This window comes from Podarcis cretensis (assembly GCF_951804945.1).
Source record: "Podarcis cretensis genome assembly, chromosome: 7".
In the NCBI taxonomy this organism is placed as follows: Eukaryota; Metazoa; Chordata; class Lepidosauria; order Squamata; family Lacertidae; genus Podarcis; species Podarcis cretensis.
Genome location: NC_137176.1, coordinates 62,349,597 through 62,372,101, shown reverse-complemented (window position 1 = coordinate 62,372,101; position 22,505 = coordinate 62,349,597). Strand labels below are relative to the sequence as shown.

General features: G+C 39.3%; 1 protein-coding gene across 8 annotated transcripts in view; it reads right to left on the bottom strand.

Annotated features, from left to right (window-relative positions):
- The window catches only part of ZFHX4 (zinc finger homeobox 4), a 188,664-nt gene that overhangs the window by 5,929 nt on the left and 160,230 nt on the right, over nucleotides 1-22,505 (bottom strand). For 6 of the 8 annotated variants that reach the window (XM_079983018.1, XM_079983024.1, XM_079983023.1 and 3 more), the window contains 4 exons: nucleotides 18,067-18,203; nucleotides 17,041-17,241; nucleotides 15,494-15,611; nucleotides 7,744-13,122 (listed from right to left, as the gene is read on the bottom strand). In XM_079983018.1, coding sequence (XP_079839144.1) covers nucleotides 7,744-13,122; nucleotides 15,494-15,611; nucleotides 17,041-17,241; nucleotides 18,067-18,203 — 5,835 coding nt within the window. The remainder of the gene's footprint in view (nucleotides 1-7,743; nucleotides 13,123-15,493; nucleotides 15,612-17,040; nucleotides 17,242-18,066; nucleotides 18,204-22,505) is intronic. The other 2 variants (XM_079983022.1, XM_079983025.1) reach the window with 1 other exon arrangement.

Genomic DNA, 22,505 nt, shown 5'->3' with positions numbered 1-22,505 from the left:
GACTGGGAAACAAAAGACAAGCTAGTTAAAGCTTTAATGACACACTGGCAATAGATATAGGGCATAATATAGATCTTAACCTCTGAGAGAAACTTTGGAAAAACAACCTGAAATTTACTACATGTTATTCATTGAAAGAGAATTATTTGAAAATGATTCATAGATGGTACTTAACTCCGAATAGGTTGGCTAAGATTTCTAAAACAGAATCAGATATGACTTGGGAGTGTAAAGAAGCAGAGGGAACCTGAGTAGACATGGTTAGGATTGTGCTGTTGGCCTGCTATTTTAGGCACACCACTTGGGAGTAACACCTTAGAGACCAACTAAGTTTGTTCTTAGTTGGTCTCTAAGGTGCTACTGGACAATTTTTTCACTTGGGAGTAAGCCCCTCTAAACTAAACGGGGTCGTAATGCCAAGTAAGCATGCATAGGATTGGGTTTTATATGTGTTAGTACAGCTGGTCAGCAATGTAGTTGTTTTTATTGACATAAGTCATGCAGCTATGTATTTTAGCAGCAAAAGAAACTAAGCGTGCACTGACCCTATTTGGAGTATCTATGTACAATGCAAGATTATAGACAATGTTTGTTACAGTTAAATAAAAGGTAAAGGTACCCCCTGCCCGTACAGGCCAGTCTTGACAGACTCTAGGGTTGTGCGCTCATCTCACTCCAGAGGCCGGGAGCCAGCGCTGTCCGCAGACACTTCTGGGTCACGTGGCCAGCGTGACAAGCTGCATCTGGCGAGCCAGCGCAACACACGGAAACACAGTTTACCTTCCCGCTAGTAAGCGGTTCCTATTTATCTACTTGCACCCGGGGGTGCTTTTGAACTGTAGGTTGGCAGGTGCTGGGACCGAGCGACGGGAGCGCACCCCGCCGTGGGGGTTCGAACCGCCGACCTTTCGATAGGCAAGTCCTAGGCGCTGAGGCTTTTACCCACAGCGCCACCCGCGTCCCCAATACAGTTAAATACTGTAATGCAATTCCTATGATAAGTATAATTGGCCAGTATACTGTAGAAACATTTTTTTAAAGAAGCTGTTACAGAGAAATAGAAGTTTTATAAAAACAATGAGAACAGATAAACTCTAATGTTCAAAGAATGGTGAGCTTAAAGCACTCTCTAGGATCAGTGTAAGAGGATAAGAGTGATAACCCTGGGCACTGCAAGGATAGATGAATATTAGTTACATTCAAGTACTAATTGAGTGGGCCTGAATGGTGCTTAAATCATCGATATCCAGGTACTTAGCATTGCTTAGGATAAAGCAATTAGAACTTAGAGGAAGAGGTGATAAGATTTAACAAGGCAACCATTTGATGTTTGTCACTGAATCATTATTTTTATTTAATGGTAAACTAAAATATATTGTCCAGGATTAGAAACAAGTTTGATGTCCTTATTACTATACATAGTGACTTTTTGGACTAACTACACAATAGTATTGAATGGACTATTAGAAAAAAAAGTGACAACTGTGTTAAATTTTAATGTTAGCCACTCATATTAAATGTATGGATTTCCCTACCAGTAGTGTGTATCTATTTCTGATATGGGCTAACAAATAGATATATAGTATATTGGGAGAAATTATTATGATATTTTGGTCTTCACATAGAATCATAGCATGAATCCAAACATGTGTCTTGCCCTTATATCAAATGAATGGGCAACTTAAAAATGAACTGATCAATGATTGAACGGAGTAGAGATGAATGGACCATTCCTACCTGCAGCACAATTAACCAAGATGTATTTATGCAAAGTTAAAGATTTCCTATTCTCCAAATGTTTTTAAATGAAATACAAGATCAGCTAGAAAGGCCTGGGAACATTAACTATGAGAAGTATCCCTGTTGATACAAAATTCTGCAGTATACCTGAGGAATGCATGGTACCAGGAAAGAAGAACCTATGACCTGCCCAGATGCTGTTGAACCCCTATTTCAATCAAACAGAGTTGTCCAGTAACATTAAGAGGGCCATAGATTCCCTACAACGTAGAGAATCACTGCAATTATTTTACATACATTGAAGCTTTAATCTCATCATCACTTCTTGTATTTCCTGCATTTCATTTCCCTCTAATATCACAGGTATATCATTCTCTGTATGTTTATCCATATGTTAGTGTGTGTACATAAACACACACATATATACCTGCCAACTCAGAATGACATTCCATGTTTTTGATGAAGATGAAAGCTGGTCCATGAAAGCTTATGCCATTTTTAAGTCTTTAATGTGCCACAAACCTAATTTGTGAATGTGAGACCATATACAGTGGTGCCTCAGTTTTTGAACGTAAGCTGTTCTGGAAGACTGTTCAAGTTCTGAAATGTTCGAAAATTGAAGTGAAAAGGGTGGTCTGCAAATTAAATAGAGAAAATTGGAAAAAAACTCAGTGGAAGCCATTCAACTTCTGAGGTATGTTTGAAAACAGAAGTATTTACTTCTGAGTTTTCGGCATTCAAAAACTGAAACCCTTTCCGAGATGTTCGAAAACCAAGGTACCACTGTATTTGTGACTATGATGTCAGAGAGAGACAATAACATGAAGCAACAACATCCTAATAGACCAAAAGCAAGTAAATAGTTATAACAGATGCTAAATTTATTAAAGCACGGGTGTGGGTGTTGAAGGACTTGCATGAGTAAAGGGATGTATGAAGAAAGGAAAGGTAAACCAAGCACTAAGGAGTACCAGGGTCTAACAACATAATCCTGTGCATGTTAACTAATAACTAAATCCCACCATATTCAAGGTGGAACGAAAAATGAATTAGTCAAATGCATTTCTACTGCAACAAAGTATAAAATATGTTAGTAGGATTTAGGTTCAGTTACCTTACCCAGTTTTGTTCTCATAGACATTTTCACGGATTGCAGTAGAAGAACAGGGAGCATCCTGCTTTGACCTAAGAACACTCAATTGTCTGGCATCCTGAGCTCTTGTTAGGACACCTGGCTTCAATAAGTGCACTGGAATGTGTGAAAAATTCTTGCATCCCTATAATTTACTTGAATGGGATTAGAATTTCATTGCTTCCAATTCATATGGATATGTTTTTGTAGGTATATAGGTCCAGCCACACTGTTCCAGCTAACATGAAAGCTACATCTTATAATGTAATCACCGCTGCACAGTTTTACTTTACTGTTTTCATTCGTGTGTGTGTGTGTGTGTGTGTGTGTGTGTGCATGTCTCAATCCCTTGATATGGTTATCTATGGTCTGGCTTGTTGCACTGCATTTTCTTGGTCACTTCAAGCAGACTTTTCAAATAATTTTATGTTCAGCTAGGTTTTACTCAGAGTAGACCTGCTGAAATTAATGAACTCTGTCTTGGTCATTAACTTCAGTAGGTCTACTCCGAGTAAATTTTATTTGACTACCACCCAATATCTTTAATTTAATTTAATTTAATTTAATTTTAATGTATTTTTATTAAAGATTTTCTTGATTTACAGAAGTATGTGTAATGTCTCTCTCTCGTATTTTTTCCATGTAACATTTTTACAAAGCAGTTTCATTTGTTGAGACATTAGGAAGAAAAGGGGGAGAGGGGTGGAGGGGGGAAGATGGGTGGAGGTAGGGTCAGGTGGCAATGTTTCTATTTTACTTAATGTATGTAGGGTTTGGTGTCAGCATTGCTTGTGCAGGTTCTCTGTTGTTCACTTGTGTTCCTTTGGTGGTGAGAGAGGTTGGGGTTGGCCTAGGGTGTGGTTGTTTGTTTGTGATTGGCTGTGGTGATCTTTGTTTTCATGTGTGAGTGGGGTGGGTGGGTGTTTTGGATCAGGTTAGCCATATTGATTTGTATGCTGTTGGTGGATTATTGTCATTGTCTTATTGGGCTGTGTATGTGATAAAGGGGAGCCATACGGGGATAAAGGTGTCTTCTTCTGTTTGTCCCCGTGTCAGTTTCAGTTTATTGGTTAATTTTTTCTAGTAAGGCTGTTTCCCATACTATTTGGTACCATTGGTCCATGCTTACTCCTGGCAGGTCTCTCCAGTGTCTGGTTATGGTGTTTCTGGCTGCTGAAAGTAGGTGGGTTATGAGTTCTTTGTGGTGTAAATGAGCATTATTGTCTTGGAAGATGTTTAGTAGGGCTAATTCTGGGGTGATTTCTAATACTTGCTTAGTTATTTTGCATATTTCTCGTATGGCTGTTGGTCAGAATAGTTGGATTTGGGGGCACTTCCACCACATGTGGAGGTATGCACCCTCTCCAGCATTTTGGTGAGGTTCCTGGGCATATTAGCGCTAGTTTTTTTGGTGTTAGGTACCACCTGACCCAATATCTTTTATGAATTTTACATTTTGCATCTCAGTTCAACTAACTTGCAAAGGATTTCAAAAAGCGGTGAGACATGATTTCAAATTTTGATGAGACATAATGAATGAATGAATGTTTATGAATGAACATGATTTGAACATATAGTGAAGCAACTGTAAGACTGATTAAAGCTGTAATGCTATATATGCTTATCAAAGAGTAAGTTCCATTGAATTCAGTGGGGTTTGTTCTGAACTGGTATGTTTAGGATTGCACTGTAAATGTGCCAAATAATGCAAACACTACATCATAACATTAATATTTTGTTAGGTGGCGCTATGTTAAGGAGTCTTGTGGCACATCAAAGAATAACAAATGTATGGCTGCATAAGCTTTCTCAGGTTAGAGACTGCTTCATCTGCTCTGCCTGTTAAGAATCCATTGCCGTTTTAAAGCACCTATAGAACAGAGCTTATTTATGTTAATGAAAACATCTTTTCTAATTCTTCCAATCTTTATGTAAATAACTAATTGCATGTGAAGAATATGTTCAAAAATCATTTTGTCTATTTGATCGTATATCTATCTGATCATATTTAAATTCAGGTGTCATGTATCATGGTTTGAGTATGTGGTAGAGAAAACCCACAGGAGCAGGCAGCAGGAATTTTAACATATTTTGAAACATTTTACAAGGTTAAAAAACTAACTCTTATAAAGGTTTGCAACTGGGATCAGCACAGCGAGTGGGACTACAAGAAGATCCTGACTGAATCTCTCTCGCTGCATCAAACACAGATGTGAAGTGCTGCTCACAGCAAAACAAGGATATGTTAAAAGTGGGTTAGTAAGATATGAAGCATATCAGCATTGAGCATATATTAAAGAACTTTTGAGGAGTACTTTTCACTAATGAAAGATTAATATAATCTGCTCTTTTGCTTTCACTTCCACTACTCCATTAAGAGCCATTAGGAACATATATTTTCTGGGCAATAAAGATAGGATGGAGGGGCTACTTAGTATGTTGAAGAACGAAACATCTCCTATCTCTTTAGTTTGCATTTATTCAGAGAGATTAGCCACATCAGATGAAAGTGTGCCTCATTCCTAACCGATACTTCATTGATTATGTAGCTGCATTCATGATTTGAAGATTTGGTAACTTGAGTGGCCCAGTTCATACAGTGAGCTATCTAGACCTAACCAATAAGTAAAAACAAAATAAAAGAAAAAAAATCCTTCCAGTAGCACCTTAAAGACCAACTAAGTTAGTTCTAGGTATGAGCTTTCGTGTGCATGCACACTTCTTCAGATACCTGAAGCTATCTGAAGAAGTGTGCATGCACACGAAAGCTCATACCTAGAACTAACTTAGTTGGTCTTTAAGGTGCTACTGGAAGGAATTTTTTTCTTTTATTTTGTTTTGACTATGGCAGACCAACACGGCTACCTATCTGTAACTAACCAATAAGTAGTGAGAGTTGGCCTGCTCATATGGCAGTAGCTACATCTACTACCTGATCTAAATATTATTTCACTTCCAGATGGCCAGAATGCTGATGCTGTAACTATGGGCAAATTTTGTCTTAAAGCAGAGCAAGTTATGTACTCTGCCCTCATTCCTGACAACAAAAACACCAACAGATGTATGCTGTTGCACTTGCAGAAATGCAGAATTGACTGGACTTAGGGAGCACAGAGCTTTGACAGAGCCAGTCAGGTACTCTATGAGGAAATGCTTTTGAAAAGCCCTAAGGATAATTCTGGCAGGTCACCACTTAATTCTCAGCTCTGCAATAGCAAATCAGTGTTATGAAGGGCTTAAGAGAAGTTGTTGAGTGCTATGAGATGCTTTACCAAGAAGACCCTCATACTCTGCTGACCAGCAGGGTGGGGGTGGGGAGCAGTGTTGAAACCATGTACCTCAAAAAAATCTACTGGGTATTAATTTCTGGCCTGGAGGTAAGGGCTGTAACAAAAAGTTAACCTAAGTGAAGAATCTAAACCTTCAGTAAGCATTTGGACAAGGGGAAAAAAATCTGTGAAGTTTCAGATACTGAACAGGATTTGGGCTTTTATTTGTCTCCCAGAGTTCTAACCCTTCACCCCATCAAACCAGGATATGAAGTACAGAGACTAAATATAACCCATGAAGTAGGATTCCTGCTCATACATTTCTGAAAAACATGGACGATGGCAGTGGCGCTTATCTGTTGGCAGCAGGGCGCCCATGTAGGCATCGCCTCAGGGGTTTCCACCGCCTATGGTGACTGCTTCACACCAACCTCATGGGTGGGCTGGGCCCGATAGTTTATTTAACTTCACTTCCTATAAACGGGAGCATTATTCATAGAAAGGTGCCTACTTGTAATATTACCCCAAAAACAAAAGTGAAAACTACAAAAATCCATACTAAAGAGCTTTTTTTATTTTTGTTAGGATGAATGAGAAGAATACTGCATGGGAAAGGTGCTGTTGCTATGCATAGTACTGGCAGTGGGCAGTGTGGATCTTGAACCTATTCTTGTAGAACACTTTTAGTATTTATTCAGAAGTAACAAAATATGTATAGTAAGGAATAAAGGCTGTACTAGGAGATTTTAAAACGACTGTGATGCAAAAAAACAACCCCTAACTTAAGAGGAACCTAAGAGGAACTCTTATCAAAATTTGACTAACTCTGAAGTAAATTACAAGACAGGAAAAAATTATGTTTGCATTTCTGCCCCTACATACATAAAGCCTGCCTATCTACATGCAGGTTTATGCTAATTTAAATAAATACATTTGAACTCAGTGCCTTAGTCTGTAACCCCAGTCTACAAATATTTCCCAGCAGATCAAAACCAGGATTTGAACCCAGAGTCATTAACTGTCTTTATAGCCCAGTCTTTGCCATGATTATCTCACTATTTCAATGGGACTTGCTTTTAAGGATCACAGGCTAAACTAGATAAATTCAAGGAAACAATATATTTTAGTGTACAGGCCCTCATTTTCACATGACTGGACCTTTGCCTTAGTTGCTAAATATTATCTCCTGACTTGCTTTTATGAAACAAACTATTTCACATTGTGGTGAAAGTTCATGGAAAATCTATTAAGTTGTAAAGATACCCAACTCATACTATTTGATAACACAGTGAGTTAATAAAGGTGGACTTGAGTTCAAATGCTCTGCCCTTGGCTAGTTTGTGGTATACTTCAATTTCATATTTTTTTATTAGTTAAATAATTTCCTGAATATCTAAAAGTGCTAATAATAAACACTACAGTGTTACTTAAAGGTGTTATTGCTTGAATAGCACATTCCATTTTACTTTTCTTAGAAAATGTTCTAACATACAGCCACAGAACTGACAGAAATGGATCTACCTACAAATGTTTTGGCAACCAACACACCCATTCCTTTTGTCACAACAGCAGCAACAATTTATCCTCTTCCTTTTTACTTACTGTTTGAACTTTGAGGAAATCCTGTTAAGGAAGATGGACCATTCATTCCAGGCAGAAGAACTGGAGGAAGGCCAGGGAGTCCTGGGTAAGCTGCTGGCAAACTGATTCCATGAAGTGAGCTGCTCTCTATCATGCCTGGCTGCTGTACTGTTAAGCCTAGAACATCTGTAGCCTTCTTTATACGGTCCAATTCCTGCTGTGCCATCAGCTGTCTAACAGTTGTAGGAGCTAAGTAGTCTTTTTCTCGGTCCAGTTGACTTCCCACAGCTTCTCGCACTTTTGAAATATGTTGTTTGGAAAAGATATGGTCTCTTACGGACAAACGTGCAGAATACTTCACCCCACATAGGGAACACTCTGGTCTTGAGCCATCAGTTGCATTCTGATTGATCATGAATGGCTTCCCTATGTTAATTTTGAACTTCTTCTCTTTTGCTCGAGCATTTTGAAACCAAACCTGAACCACACGTTTTGGCAGGCCAATCTCATTCCCTAGCATTTCGCATTCTTGCATGGTTGGAGTCCGATAGTCGCTAAAGCAAGCCTTCAAGACCTTAAGCTGCAGATTACTCATTTGCGTCCGAAATCGTTTGTGACCTGGCCGGTCACTGTTTTTCGATTTAAAAGGGTTGCTTGCTCCAAAGGGATTAGGTGAACTTGGATCAGCTATGCTCGATGTTTCACTGCGATCAGCATTATCATCAGGGTCATCAGTAATGTAAACACTTTGGTCAAGTTCACTATCTTTGTCACTGTAATGCATTGACGGGCTAGTCAGGGAGAATAGAAATTTGTCATCGCTGTTCTCCATATTAGGCATGTTTGTGTTTTTTGGCAAACTGTCATTCAGAACATTTTTTGGCTCTTTAGGAGAGGATGTGGATTTCACATCTCCTGAACTACCGGTCATACTTTCCATTTCATTGTTTCCTTCATCTCCTGTTGTGGCATCACTGATTGCTGTGTTAATTGATGAAGTCTCATCAAAGTCAGTTTTATTCTGGTCATACCCACCATCAGCAGGAGCTGTGTTCAGATTCTCTATGTCTTCGTTGCATTCTGCTTTGAAGGAAGAAGGGCTTAAAAGATTCTTCGGTGACATTTCTGCAGTTTTACTAACTGGAGTTGAGACAGTAGAAGCTAATTCGTTTTCACTCGATAAATCAATCTTTGTTAATGATAACGATGGATAATCAAAAAACATGTATTTGTGTGGGCTCTCTCCTCCATCTTCATTGGCTATCAAAGGACTTGGTGGCAAACTATAACCTGCTTGTTTTCCTTCATTCCAGTGCCGAGAGCGAATATGACTTTCTAAAGCAGACTTTGCTTTAAACAGTGCTCGGCAAAAAGGACATCTTTTATGAGACTGAGCTGGACCTACTGCACGGAATTGTCCTTTTCTTTCTCGAGCTCTTGTATTCTGAAACCAGACTTGTACAACTCTCTTTTTTAGTCCTACTTCACGTGCAATGTGATCTAGCATTTTTCTGGTAGGATTGGAATCTAAAAGGTATTTTTCGTAGAGTATTTCCAGTTGCTCTGGAGTAATTGTAGTTCTCAATCGCTTATCCCGATGCTGGTCCTCACCACTGTTCCCCCCCTCTTTTTCACTACAGTTGTTGTCTTCCTTATCATCCAGTTTTCGTTTAAGTGAGCCAGGAATTGAAGCAGCGTGGTGAGCTGTATGAGCTGAGCTCACTTGGGGTGCCACCTGAGCTAAAGAACTGCTCAGCAATTGTCCAGTCATCAGAGGGTTATTTGGATCAAATATCATATAGGGCATATCCATAGGCCTTTCTAAAAACTGGGAATGAAGGAACTGATTTTGGGCTGCTAAGAAATGCATGTGCTGGTGCTCTTGCCAAAGTTCTAGAGTGGGAAAGGCAACTGTACACTGGTCACATGGGTACTGTAGTAACTGAGGAGGTAGACTGTTCTGCAGAGGCGTCATTTGGATTGCTAAAGGGCTGGAGGGAACAGGGGTCGTCTGTGATGCAGAAGGTGGTCTGCCTCCTATTTGGGATTGTTTCTGTTGCTGTGTTTGAGAAGCTGAGGGCTGTGGATCAGAGGAGGTGGTTGGTGCAGGCTGCACTGATTTGTTGCCTTGGGAGGAAGCCTCCACTTGCTTAGGTATGGGATCATTTTGCTTTGGCTTTTCTGTTGACTCAGGTTTAGGAGAGGTTTTTCCAGGTTCAGGTTTGGGTGATGGCATCAAAGGAGTACTGGAACCAGATCCAGAGCTTACTGTTGTTAAAGCCATACTTTTTGACGAATCAGATGGGCCAGAAACTGTGCAATTCTTGTAAAGCATTTGATCTGTAGCATCCATTGAATCTTCTGTTTGGCTTTCATCTTGTGCATCATCATCTTCGTCTTTATAACACAGCTTTTTCTGATGTGTAATTAAGTCAAAGATCCTGGGAAAAACTACGCTACATTTTTTACATTGATATTGCATGTTGCTTGTCCGAATGTACCTCTCATTGGTGAGCTCCCTCTTCTCAGTATCTTTAGTTTCAGCTTGATTTTCATAACTTTTACGAGCCTTCTGTCGTGCATTTTGGAACCATACAACGATAACTCGAGTAGGTAGGTTAAGTACAGTTGAAAGTTGTTCAATTTCATCATCTTTTGGATAAGCATTTGTGTCAAAAAAATCCTGCAAGACTCTGAGCTGGTAGTCAGTAAATCTAGTTCTAGATGATCGCTTGCTGAACGCTGAATCAGATTTGTAATGCTCTAAAGAACTTGGCTGTGGTTCAATTCTTATATCTTCCAAAACTGTTATTGGAGGATTGCTAAAATTATATGGGGAATCCTTGTTTCTTTGTCGCTCCTTAAATAGGGTATTTCGAAACCAGTGTTTGATAACCTTTTGGGAAAGGCCAGATTTCTCTGCCATTTCTTGAATCTGTTCTTCACTCGGTGAATTATTAATATCAAAATATGCCCTCAAGATTTTTAATTGGTCATCAGTGATTCTTGTACGTGGCCGCTTGAACTGAGAATGCCGTAGGAAATTTGGATCTAATCCTAGCTGTTGCTGACAAAGCTGAGTAAGATCTGCAGACAGCGCATCCATTGGTGGTAGCTGGAGGGCAAGCTGAGGAGGCAATCCTGGGTGTTGCACTGGCTGCATCATAATTGGAGGGAAAAGTGGAAGATCTAATGAAACTGGCAGCTGCACTGGTGGTGGTGCAGAAGGTGGTGGTGGAGGAGGAGGTGGCGGTGGGGGAGGAGGTGGAGGCGGCGGTGTTGGTGGTGGAGCCTGCAAAGGAGTAGGAGTAATACTTTGAATCTTTCCAGAACTGGATGAAGAAGGTTGTGAAGAAGGCGGAGGTGGAGGCGGAGGTGGTGGTGGAGGAGGTGGTGGTTCTGGGGAAGATGGTGAAATAGGATAAAGCTTGTCATAAGCCTCCCTGTATTGACGGGCAAACTTTTCTAATGCACCGTATGGAAAGAACTGTCCATGAACATGTTCTTGGTGGCTCTTTAATATAAGAATGTTGGAAAACAATTTACTGCATGCTGCACATTCCAATTTGTCAGTATTTTCGCAATCACCAGCTTTATTTTTTTTCTGTACTTTCTGTCTATTCTCATTATATTGAATAACCAGCTCAAAGCCGAAGTTTTCCAACAATGCCTTGGCTGCATTTCCTCTTGCCCCAGAAGCAATTCTAGGTGGTGGGATGGTTGGTTCAGAGGACTTCTGCTTCTTTATATCTTTGTTTTCTTTCAGTCCTTCACTATCACTTGTGAATTCTTGCTTTGGTTTTTCTTGTTTCTCTGAAATCTCTTCCGATTCCTTATATGGTGGTGTATCCTTCATCATCTGGCACTCAGCACTTACTGCACTGTTCTGCTCTGTTTTCACTAACTTATTCGTTTGCTGCTGCTTTTGTGACTGGATTGGAGGTGGCGTCGCTTGATACTGTTGTGCTTGCTGCTGTAGTATCTGTAGCTGCGTCTGACCGACATGGTGCTGAGTTTGCATCTGCTGCTTCAGGTCTTCTAGCAGTGAGCCTGCCATACCCGCCATGCCAGGCATACCAAATGCAGCAGAACCAGGCAAACCCAGATCAGGACTCAAACTGAACTCTGTCCCAGGAATATAGAATGGAAAAAGAAACTGTGGCTGCTGAAACTGCAGTAGCGCCTCTGGTGTCATAGGAAAATGTGGCAAAAATGCTGGATTTAGGAACTGGGGTTGAAAGAAAGCTGCTTGCTGTTGCAATTCATGCTGGAGTTGCATTTGCAGTTGTGCTGGTGACTGGGGAGGATGATGTGTAGGCTGAGCAGAAACTAATTCAGAAACTTGCTTTTTATTTAATTCTTTGGCATCTATGTGGGTTTCCTTGCTGTTAACTGCTGGTAATATTGTAGGATCTACCATCCCCTGGCTGGGGCTATTAACATTTCCTGTTATGCTGTTTCCACTCATTGCATTACTACTTGGTTCTAATTTTGCAGCTCTTGCCTTAGTTTGATGAAGCACAGATCTCATATGAATTTCCAGTGTAGAACTTTGGCTATAAGAAACATTGCAAATGCTGCATTTGTAGGGTTTGTTGTCAGTGCTGCTGTTAGCTTCTTGAGGGACTGGACTGGATGCTTCCTGCAACACCTTTTTGAGTTTATGCAAATGAGACACTGAGTTATAATGAACCAAAAGAATGTTCTTTTGAGTGAAAGATTCTTTGCACACTGTACATTTATATGGGCGAGAAGGATCTAGAAATTTTTCCATAGTAAAATTTGGCCCTTTTCTAAAAGGTAAGGTCCGCTTTGGTTCTGAGCCCATTTCATCTGGAATGGAGCTACTATCACTTCCTACAGGACTTGCTTTACCTTCCTGGTCCATCTCGTATTCTCTTTCTATATCCTGTTCTAGTGCATGTTCATCTTGTGCCATACTTTCGTTCTCTGCCCAGAGTTCACCATTTACAGGTAAAGATGCACACAACTGCTGAATTTCAGCTTCACTGAGTTCTGGGTGGCCTGCTTCCAAATGTTTTTTTAAAGCCTGGAATGTACGGAAGCTACGTTGGCAAAGGCTACACATAGTAGCAGCCCGAATAGCATGATACTGGGAATGTATTTGAAGCTTCTGCATAGTCTTAAAAGCCAAGCTACAATGGTTACAACGATATTTATAGACATGGCGATCAGAAACAGAAAGCTGCTGCCTCTTCTGCTGCTCATTCAACTGATCAGGCAGTGATTCAACAATCTTTATATCTTTACTGCTGTTTTTGTTCCAATCTGGCATTTCAGTAGATTCTTTGAGTGGCTTCTGTTCCTCTGTTTTAATTTCCATTCCAGTTTTTGATTCTTCAAGCCCAGAGGTGTTCTTTTCATCTGGAGGACTTTCACCTGGTTAAAAAAAAAGGAAAGAAATTATATAGCTCCATTGCATTTGAATACATAATATATATTAAAAGAAAGAACTTCCAGAGGAGGAGCCAGTATGCTGCAGCAATAACAACAACAAAGAGCCTCGTGGTACTGTAAAGGCTGTCTAATTTATTATGGCATAAGGTTTCATGGCCCAGTGTTGACTTCATCACAGGCTTGTGATCCATGAAAGTTCCATAAGACTCTTTGGCATCAAATGAAGGATGCACCAAAACACCCCCACCCCACCCCAAACAAGGAGAATTTTGTTGCAATGAGTGACTATATCTGTTTTCAAAAGAAATATATGTAGTTCACGAGCCTGAATTTTGGGCACAAGAACCCATCTAGAATTGAGTCAGACCCAAAGTTTTGAGAAACTAAAAGGGAAAGTGAGAGATTGGCTTAATTACTATCAGATAATGGAAGTTTTTAAAATGGACAGGAAAATTGGCTTCCAGGTGGAAAAATCAAAACTAGAGACAGAATTGTTAGAGCCCAGTACTAAGAATTTGTCAAGAATGTATAACTTGCTGTTGAAATGGAATACACAAGATGAAACGGTTAAATCCGCAATGATTAAGTGGGCACAGGATATTGGTCATGACATTGTTTGCTGACTGGGAAAAGTTATGGACCACCGGGATGAAATTTACGGCATGTAATGCTTTGAGAGAAAATATTATGAAAATGATCTATAGGTGGTACATGACCCCAGTCAAACTTGCGAAAATCTATCATTTGCCCGATAATAATTGTTGGAAATGCAAAGAAATTGAAGGAACATTCTTTCATCTTTGGTGGACGTGCCCAAGGATTAAGGCTTTTTGGGAAATGATCTATAATGAACTGAAAAAGGTACTTAAGTACACTTTTCCTAAGAAACCAGAGGCCTTTCTCCTGGGCATAGTCGGCCAATTGGTGTTAAAGAAAGATAGAACATTTTTTATGTATGCTACAACAGCAGCAAGAATACTTATTGCGAAGTACTGGAAGACACAAGATCTACCCACCGTGGAAGAATGGCAGATGAAGGTGATGGACTATATGGGTTTGGCAGAGATGACGAGCAGAATCCGAGACCAGGGAAGAGAAACGGCGGAAGAGGATTGGAAAAAATTTAAAGACTATTTAAAGAAATATTCAAAGATTAGTGAATGTTAGATTGAAGCTGGATGAGAAAATCAGGGGTTAAGTTAAAAGAAAAGGAGTGTTATTGACATTAAGTTGAAAGTAAGGGAAGGATTTGCTGATCAATTAATTAGACATGAGAATACAGAAAGGGGAGGTATGAGGAAGTCGGGAAAGTAAGTTATGAGAAATTAAGAGTTGAAATTATATGTGTTGTATGTTTTTATTGTTATGTTTTATGTTTTGTTTTGTTTGTTTTGATAAAAATTTGTGGAAACTTCAATAAAAATTATATATATATATATATATATATATATATATATATATATATAAATAGAATTGAGTCAGACCAATAAAAATCTAGTTCCAGTGTTCTTAATATTGTTGTAAATAGATTCTTAAACACATTCCCCAAACACAGGACCAAGCTGTTTCTCTGATACACAAGGGACATTATCCAGCTGGAAACTTCTTCATGTGAAGCATGAACTCTACAACTGAATTAGAGGCCCCTTCATTACTCTTACAAAATTGCTTTATGCAAAGTATCTGGAATTATCTCACTTCCCACCAAAGTGACCAGCACCACAAATGAGTCATGGTCTAAACCACTGAGCCTCTCGAGCTTGCTGATCGGAAGGTTGGCAGTTCGAATCCCCGTGATGGGGTGAGCTCCCATTGCTCTGTCCCAGCTTCTTCCAACCTAGCAGTTCAAAAGCACACCAGTGCAGCTAGATAAACAGGTACCGCTGTGGCGAGAAGGTAAACAGTATTTCCATGTGCTTTGGCACTCATCACGGTCCTCTGTGAGCCAGTAGCAGTTTAGTCATGCTGGCCACATGACCGGGAAAGTTGTCTGTGGACAAACGCTGGCTCCCTCGGCTGGAACTGCCTTTGACTGGACATAACCGTCCAGGGTCCTTTACCTTTTTCCTTTATCATACAGTAGGTAGCTGTATGGACTAGGGGCATAGTGGACTGAATGCAGCCTACAAGTCTTAAAATGTGTAACCAAACCTAGATGTTGTATCTGTTCAAAGAAACATATATACATATACTGTATGCTATAAAAGTGCTATGTTCATGAAACGCTGCTGAGGAAAATCAGGCCTTATTTTTCTTTGGTTAATATAGCAAGCACACCCCAAAAGGAGAGGAGGTTTATCAACAAAAGATTGCAATGCTCGCCCTCTGCAGGCTTGGCTTTTTCTTGCAATACCTGAATATTTCCCAGATCCTTCAGCTGTCAGACTTGCAGAGGCATCACAGTCAGATTTCTCTGAAGCAGCTGCTGGCAGTAGCATACTATTAGGCATCATCACATCTGGTACAGGAACCTTTAAAACAACAACAACAACACACACAACTCTCAGGGAAGTTTTTAATGTGTGACATTTTAATGTATTTTTAATCTTTGTTGCAAGCCACCCAGTGGCTGGGGAAACCCAGCCAGATGAGTGGGGTATAAATAAAACAACAACAACAGCAACAACAACAACAACAACAACAACAACATTATTATTATTATTATTATTATTATTATTATTATTAGGCATGATACTGTGCTCACCAAGAGAATTGCACTGTTTATCACATCATCACATATGGCCAACTGAAACAACTAACAGTTTGATTAATCTCCGAATTAAGCTCACAGATGTAGCAGTGAAAATGGTGTGGATAAAGGATTACTAACCGAAATGTCCCTAGCAAGACAGGTAAGGAGAGCTATTGAAAAGCTCACTTTCTGTTACATGTCAAAAGTGCACTTTAAGCAGCTGCTGAGAAAAGGCAAAACAAAATAACTACTTCTGAGAGTACTAGTACAATCCAGTTTGTACCAATTGGTATAATGGTCAAATCTTGAAATTGGGACTCTTTTTGTTTTCAAATCAGGTGGCAACTTCTACTGATTTTGCTTAGGCATATATACCTCTGATATGGGGTTCCTGCTTTGCACTTAGGACCTTAAATCACAACTGATTCTCTTCCAGCACATGCCAGACCTATAATTCTAAAGATGCTTTCACATAATACTTCACAACACATTAGAGCTTTTTTTGTGATATCTGAGTCAGGTTTGATCATAATTAAGAAAGGAAAGAATATGGAAGACAGTGTGATTGTAAATTCTAGGCAACGTAAGTTGCTGATATAGGTTTTAAATAACACTACATAAAGCAGTAGCCACACAAATGCTTTTAGCCTTTTAACTTTCCTGCCACCATATTACTATAACTTTTTTTTAATTGCTCATATTTATTACCCTGTTTTTCGATCAAGATACTCTTTTGAAAATTACAATGAACTACAAGGTTAGGATCCTGTCCTATTACTAATAAAGGTTTCATCTCCCCCATCCGGTAAATATAAAAACATTCTGGTACTTTTATCTGTTTCTTCACAATTTACCACTTCTCATAAAATTGCCAACCAACAGTAACTTCTTGTGTATTTAGCCCTCAGAACACTGTTTACAGTAAATTAAGACTAGTAGAACCAGTTTAGGATGTGCAGGGAGGCACTGAGGTGAGTGCCTTGATCTTGAAAGGTTGGTTTTAATGAGTGCTTCAGATTCTTGTGTCTTTGAAAATTAGGGTTAAATGAATAGGCCAAAGGGATGTACTAAGTTATTGGCAGGACTACGAAGAAATCTCAGGAGCCCAGGTTCCAAGTCTCTAGCTCTATCTACAATGCCATAACATATTCAGCATCATTTACAGTCCATGTACTTGTCAAATGTGCATCAGCATTTTAAACACTTACTGTCATAAGCAGTTTCTCTACACAGTCAGGAGACACACTGTGCAAATGGGTCAAATGCAGCTGAAGATGCATTTTGTTGCTCAGGACATCTTGGCAGAGGGGACAGCAGATAACAGGCTGCATAGAATGCTGTGACAGGACGTGCATCTGGATACGATTTGGGTCCCTGCTATTGTAGTTACAATAAGGGCACTGGTAAAACTGAAAAACATCCAACAAAGATTCAGCCCATTAGACAAAGCTTGCTTAACGCCCTGAGCAAATCGTCTGTCACTACAGTATTACTAGCCCTCTTTTCAAGATGGCGCATCTTCTCCTGTCGCCTGCCACCTACAGTATCTTCCATCAATTCCTCACTACCTTCAGCCTCTATTAATACCCAGATACACGACTCACATGGGAAGACCACTGCCATGAAAAAAGGTGCAGGTTTAGAAGGAAGGAGGAGACCTGACTAGTCATGGGGGGGCGGGTGAATTTTGGCAGCAAAAGATTTTGGTACCATGTAAGTGAACTCCTTAGCTTATACAGTTTTATAATTTTTATCTCATGACACCTGTTATTTTATAACACAGTATCTATTGAGTGGCCAGTCAGGAATCATCTGGAAAGAAATAAAGCACCTGTGGCTTAAAATATCAGATAATGGTAGCTGGGGTAAGTTTTGGACATGTTCTCTTTGGGATTCTGGATTTTTAATTCTTTTTTTTAATTTTTAATTCTGGATTTTTAATTTTTCTCCCAAGCATCCAAACATGCATATATAGTGCTCTGGTAACTAGTTCTGACATAAGGATTTGCTTCTTATGATAAATGTGGGCCCTTTTATCTTTTTGCAACACTGACAAGGTCAGGAAGATGAACTAGAGGGACAAGGTTTTCCAGCTAGTCTGAGTTGGCAGGGCCAACACAGCACCTGATGAATTAGAATGACATAGGAATTCACCCCCCCCCCAAAAAAAAATATATTTATGACATAAGAAAAGCAATGCTACAAGGCAGTAAGGATCTAACAATACACTTTACCTGTTCATGACCAAACTTATTTTCCTCAGAAAGTTTGGACTTTTTGGGTGCGCCATCTTCTTCTTTAGCCGGAAGTAGTGGTTGTTCCCCTGCTGCAGTAATTACTTTTGGTTCCTTCTCTGGTGTGTTTATTCCTGCTTCCAAGACAACATGTAAAAATACATTATAAATAGCTAACAGATTGCTGGGTCTACTGTGACTGCAACCCCTAAGGGTGTCTTATTGCAATTTTAAATATTGCAGGGCTCCTTATTAAAGTTAAACCATTTTTGAAACTGAACAGGTACAAAGGTGACAGCACACTTATCTCTGAAGCAGAGCAGACTCTATAAATACATTAAAAATGTACTCTTCTCTCTTGTTTAGATAACCTTATGTTGCTCTAAACAGTAATCAATAACTAGCTCTCTCTAGTATCTCAGTCTGAAATTTTATACCACATTAAAAGAAACAAGTTTCACCTTCAATTCTTTGATCTTCATTTAATTTGCAAGCATTTAAATATTATTTCCCCCTTAAAAATATTGAAGGAGCACAATGATGATGTTATTCAAATAAAGCCACCACATTACCAAATTTAGTAACCCCTATGAAAAAAGAATGGTTATTGAACAGCTAAAAATTAATTGTTCACAAAGATCAGTCTTCTTTGTTGCACTGAATGTTTACCTGATGTTTAAATGTTTCTACAATGTTTTTAAAAGCAATAATAGTATTATTATTTTAAGATATTTTTAACAGTATGTATTAAATTATATATTTAATATTCAGTCTGAGCTAGCTGCATAATACAGTGAGGATTGCACACATCAAAGAAAAGAGTGCAATTCTAATTTCCCAGTCCATAAGAAAATTCTTTCCAGTGTCAATTTGCCAGATAATCTCTTCTGCTAGGCTGGATATTACAACAGCATTGGGTAGGCATGTCACATACATCTCATGACAAACACAAAACCTCATTTACCAGCCATTCCAATCTCATCATAGCGTGGCATCATCTGACCTTTTTTCTGCTGTTTATTATGAGTATTTCTAATTTTAACTTTCAATTTTCACCATCTTCCAGTCAATTTGCAACTAAATTATTTCCAGGGTGAGGACACTATCACTGGACAACTGGGTGCAAATACATCTTGAAATGCAATGAAGCTAAACCATTGATTGCTATCAGACCCAACATAAATATATTGTCCAGGGGTAATCTGACTCATCATGTTGTGCATGAAGATTTATCTTGATTTTCAAAATCCACGTGGAGTTCATATAAATGAACAAATTGAACCTTGTTGTCTAATAACCTAGCTTTAATTTTAAAATAAGGTTATGGCAATTACTGAAACAAAAGCTTAAAAAAATACTTGTAGAAAATAGCAGGAAAGCAGGACCTTGAGAGGATGACAAGAATGGCTATATAGTTACCTTTGAAAAATGGGGGCATCATTTGAAAAAATATATAAAACACTGTACTAATTAAGAAGACATATTATGAAAGGGCCAAATATATTTTTTGTGTAGGTACTTTTTAAATATATGAATGCAGTTTATGATAAATGCATTGAACTGATTCCTGTATTTCATCCCTATTGTTAAATTTAATTAGGAACACGCTACTATTGGTGGTAAAAGTATCTTCTCTGACATTTTTAACAGAATGACTGATTGATCAACATGAACACAATAGATTGCATACCAATAGCTAGGACCTTGCCTTTGGCTTTTTTAAAATTTATTTTGCAAGTTGCCTATGATGTTAAGGAACTACATTATTTTAAGACCAAAAATATATGATTTCCCAGTCATTCCACCTTTAAGCCATATTAACAAAATACTAAATATTTGCATTATTGGAATACTGTATTAAACACAGAAGCATAATAACTTACTTCTGATTCACTTGTGGCAACACACCCCTGCACTTCCTATAAATCAACAGGATGGCATTTTAAGTGACTTTTTTTTAAAAAAAAAAAAAGGAAAGACCTATGAGAAACAAGGAGCCAAAAGTTTTTGTAAAAGGTGGTGAAGATCTACTCCATGCATTGGAAAGCTACACCACTTGGTGTCTACCTTGGCTGTGAATTCTGGAAGATCTGCTCCCTGCCTTGCAGGCCTTTTCCCACCTAGCCTGGGAGGGTGGGGCCCTAACTGACTCCAGCTACAGAAGTTGAGGCTGGTGAAGAGGCCAGGAGGCCAGAGGACTGCCTCTTAGTGCAAACCCAGGTCATCAAGGCTGAGCTTCCACAGCCATCACCATGAACCACCATTGGCAGGACTGACAGACTTAAGATAATATTTTTAGTCTCTTCCTAATTGTGCTGTTTTAAATATGCACTTTATATCTGACTTCCCCTTTTAATGTTAAGATGATCTTTTTTTGGGGGGGGTTCACTTTGCTGCGTCAAATGTGCATTCCAAATTTATCTCCTTTGCAATTTCAAAATCTTTAAATGTAAATAAGAACAATTAAAGCATTTAAAAGACAACAGTAGCAAACTAAAAATTCAAGCAGATAGGAGATCATACCTTAAAAGCTGACTGAAATAAAAGCCAGCTAAAGATGGATAAAGGCAGCTTAGCTCTGGGTAGGTAGGTAGATTCTCTTTTTCTACCTACCTGACATCACCTTATCTGATCTCACAGTCTGGGCAAATTAGGAACGTAGCAATAGGAAAACTGGTATGCCCATCAACAATCAAAGCACCATGCAGGGCTCTTTATAAACCTCATACAGAGATTCCTGCAATGCACTTTGGAGTCCCACCAATCACACTTGAGAAGCCAGAAGTGCAGCACTTTAGAAGCCCTGCCTATCACCTGATTGGCAGGGCTTCAGAAACCCATTTTAGCCCAGCCTAGCCATGTTTTTAGCTGCTTGTATTGGAAGTCATATATGACATCACTGATGTGCAGGTGGAATGTGGCTTGGACAAAATGGCCTGGTTGGCCCACACTGACCACTAGGGTTTCAGACAGGAGTTTTCTTCTGTTGCAGATGCCAGGGATTGAATCTGGGACCTTTTGCATTCAAACCATGTGCTCTACTACAGAGCCCTTTGTAAGATAGCAGACACTTTCTGTGGCAATGCGGTTATAAGCCATTTAATACGATACTAGTCAATACAAGCACTTAAACATCAACCTCAGAAACAAATGGGCATCCAATACAGATGAAGATCAATCTATACACTCTGATCTTTTAGTGCCATACAACAGCCTGGCAACATCAACTGAATTTTTCAAACTGTGTTTGAGGGCAGCCCATAGAGAACATATTAACTCTGTGTGGAAGTGACAAGCCAGATCACCTTCTCCAGGAAAGTCTGGTGATGAATTAGCTGAAGTTAGTAAAAGACACTCATAGTGCCCACTCAAGTGACAGACTAAGAAGTATCCCAGGTTGCACAACCATTACTTCAAGGGAGCACTTATACCAGGAACTTAGCCCACTTAATTCTGTATTATTCTGAATATGTTTCTGTTTGTCTACCTAGTCCTGAACCAACTTCACACACTGGTTTGTTAGCAACACTTCCTCCCTGGGATTAGAAAATGAAAACAGGCAGACTAGTGATGACACTTCAACCTATACCTCCAGTTGACCTATCTCTGGGGTTTTGTGCAGATGTTAAAAAGCATGGGAAAGAAGCTGGAACGCTGTTCCATGGGGTAAAATAGCAGTCTTCCAGCACCACATTGAGTCCCTCTCGGGAATAAGCAGAACCACTTCCAGAAAATTCAACCATCACACCCCACATAAACCAGTCCTCCAGCCAAGTACAAACTCTAGCAAAGGACAAACACCAAGAGCAATCAAGGCAGTTTCTGTTCCAAAACCTGATTGGAAAGGATCTTACTATCAGCTTGGACCAGAGATGTACCACATACTTCAAACTTTTGCCCAAAATGGTAGGTTTGATACTGGATGTGAGATGTTAGGATTGTTCAGATATAAATTTATTTCCCTAAACCCCCACAACTCACCCCCAAATTATCTGAAACACTGCATCTTTCAAGGCCGCAAGCAGCCTCAGTCAGAGAGCCATTAACATATTTAGTGGTTGGCCTTAGTTCTTCAAATAACCTGGTCCATAACCTCTGGATGAACAAGTTTAAATTACCAGATGGACCTCATGTTAAAACCATCTCTGATTCTAAGTGGTGTCTAAGTCAGAAACCATGAAAGTGATTTTATTTTTGCAATAGTTGGCAAATAGGTCACAGCAGCTCTTCTTGCTGGCCATGATAAGAAAGACTTCTAACCACATGAAATAGGTCTGCTGCACAACACTGAAGAGATGCATATCAGGGCTGTGACAGCAGCCATGTTCTTGATATTGTGGTGTTTATTATTAAATTAGTATACTGCCCGCCATTCGTAGATCTCAGGGCAGCTCACAATATAAAATTACAAGATAAAAACACACAAAATACATTATAAA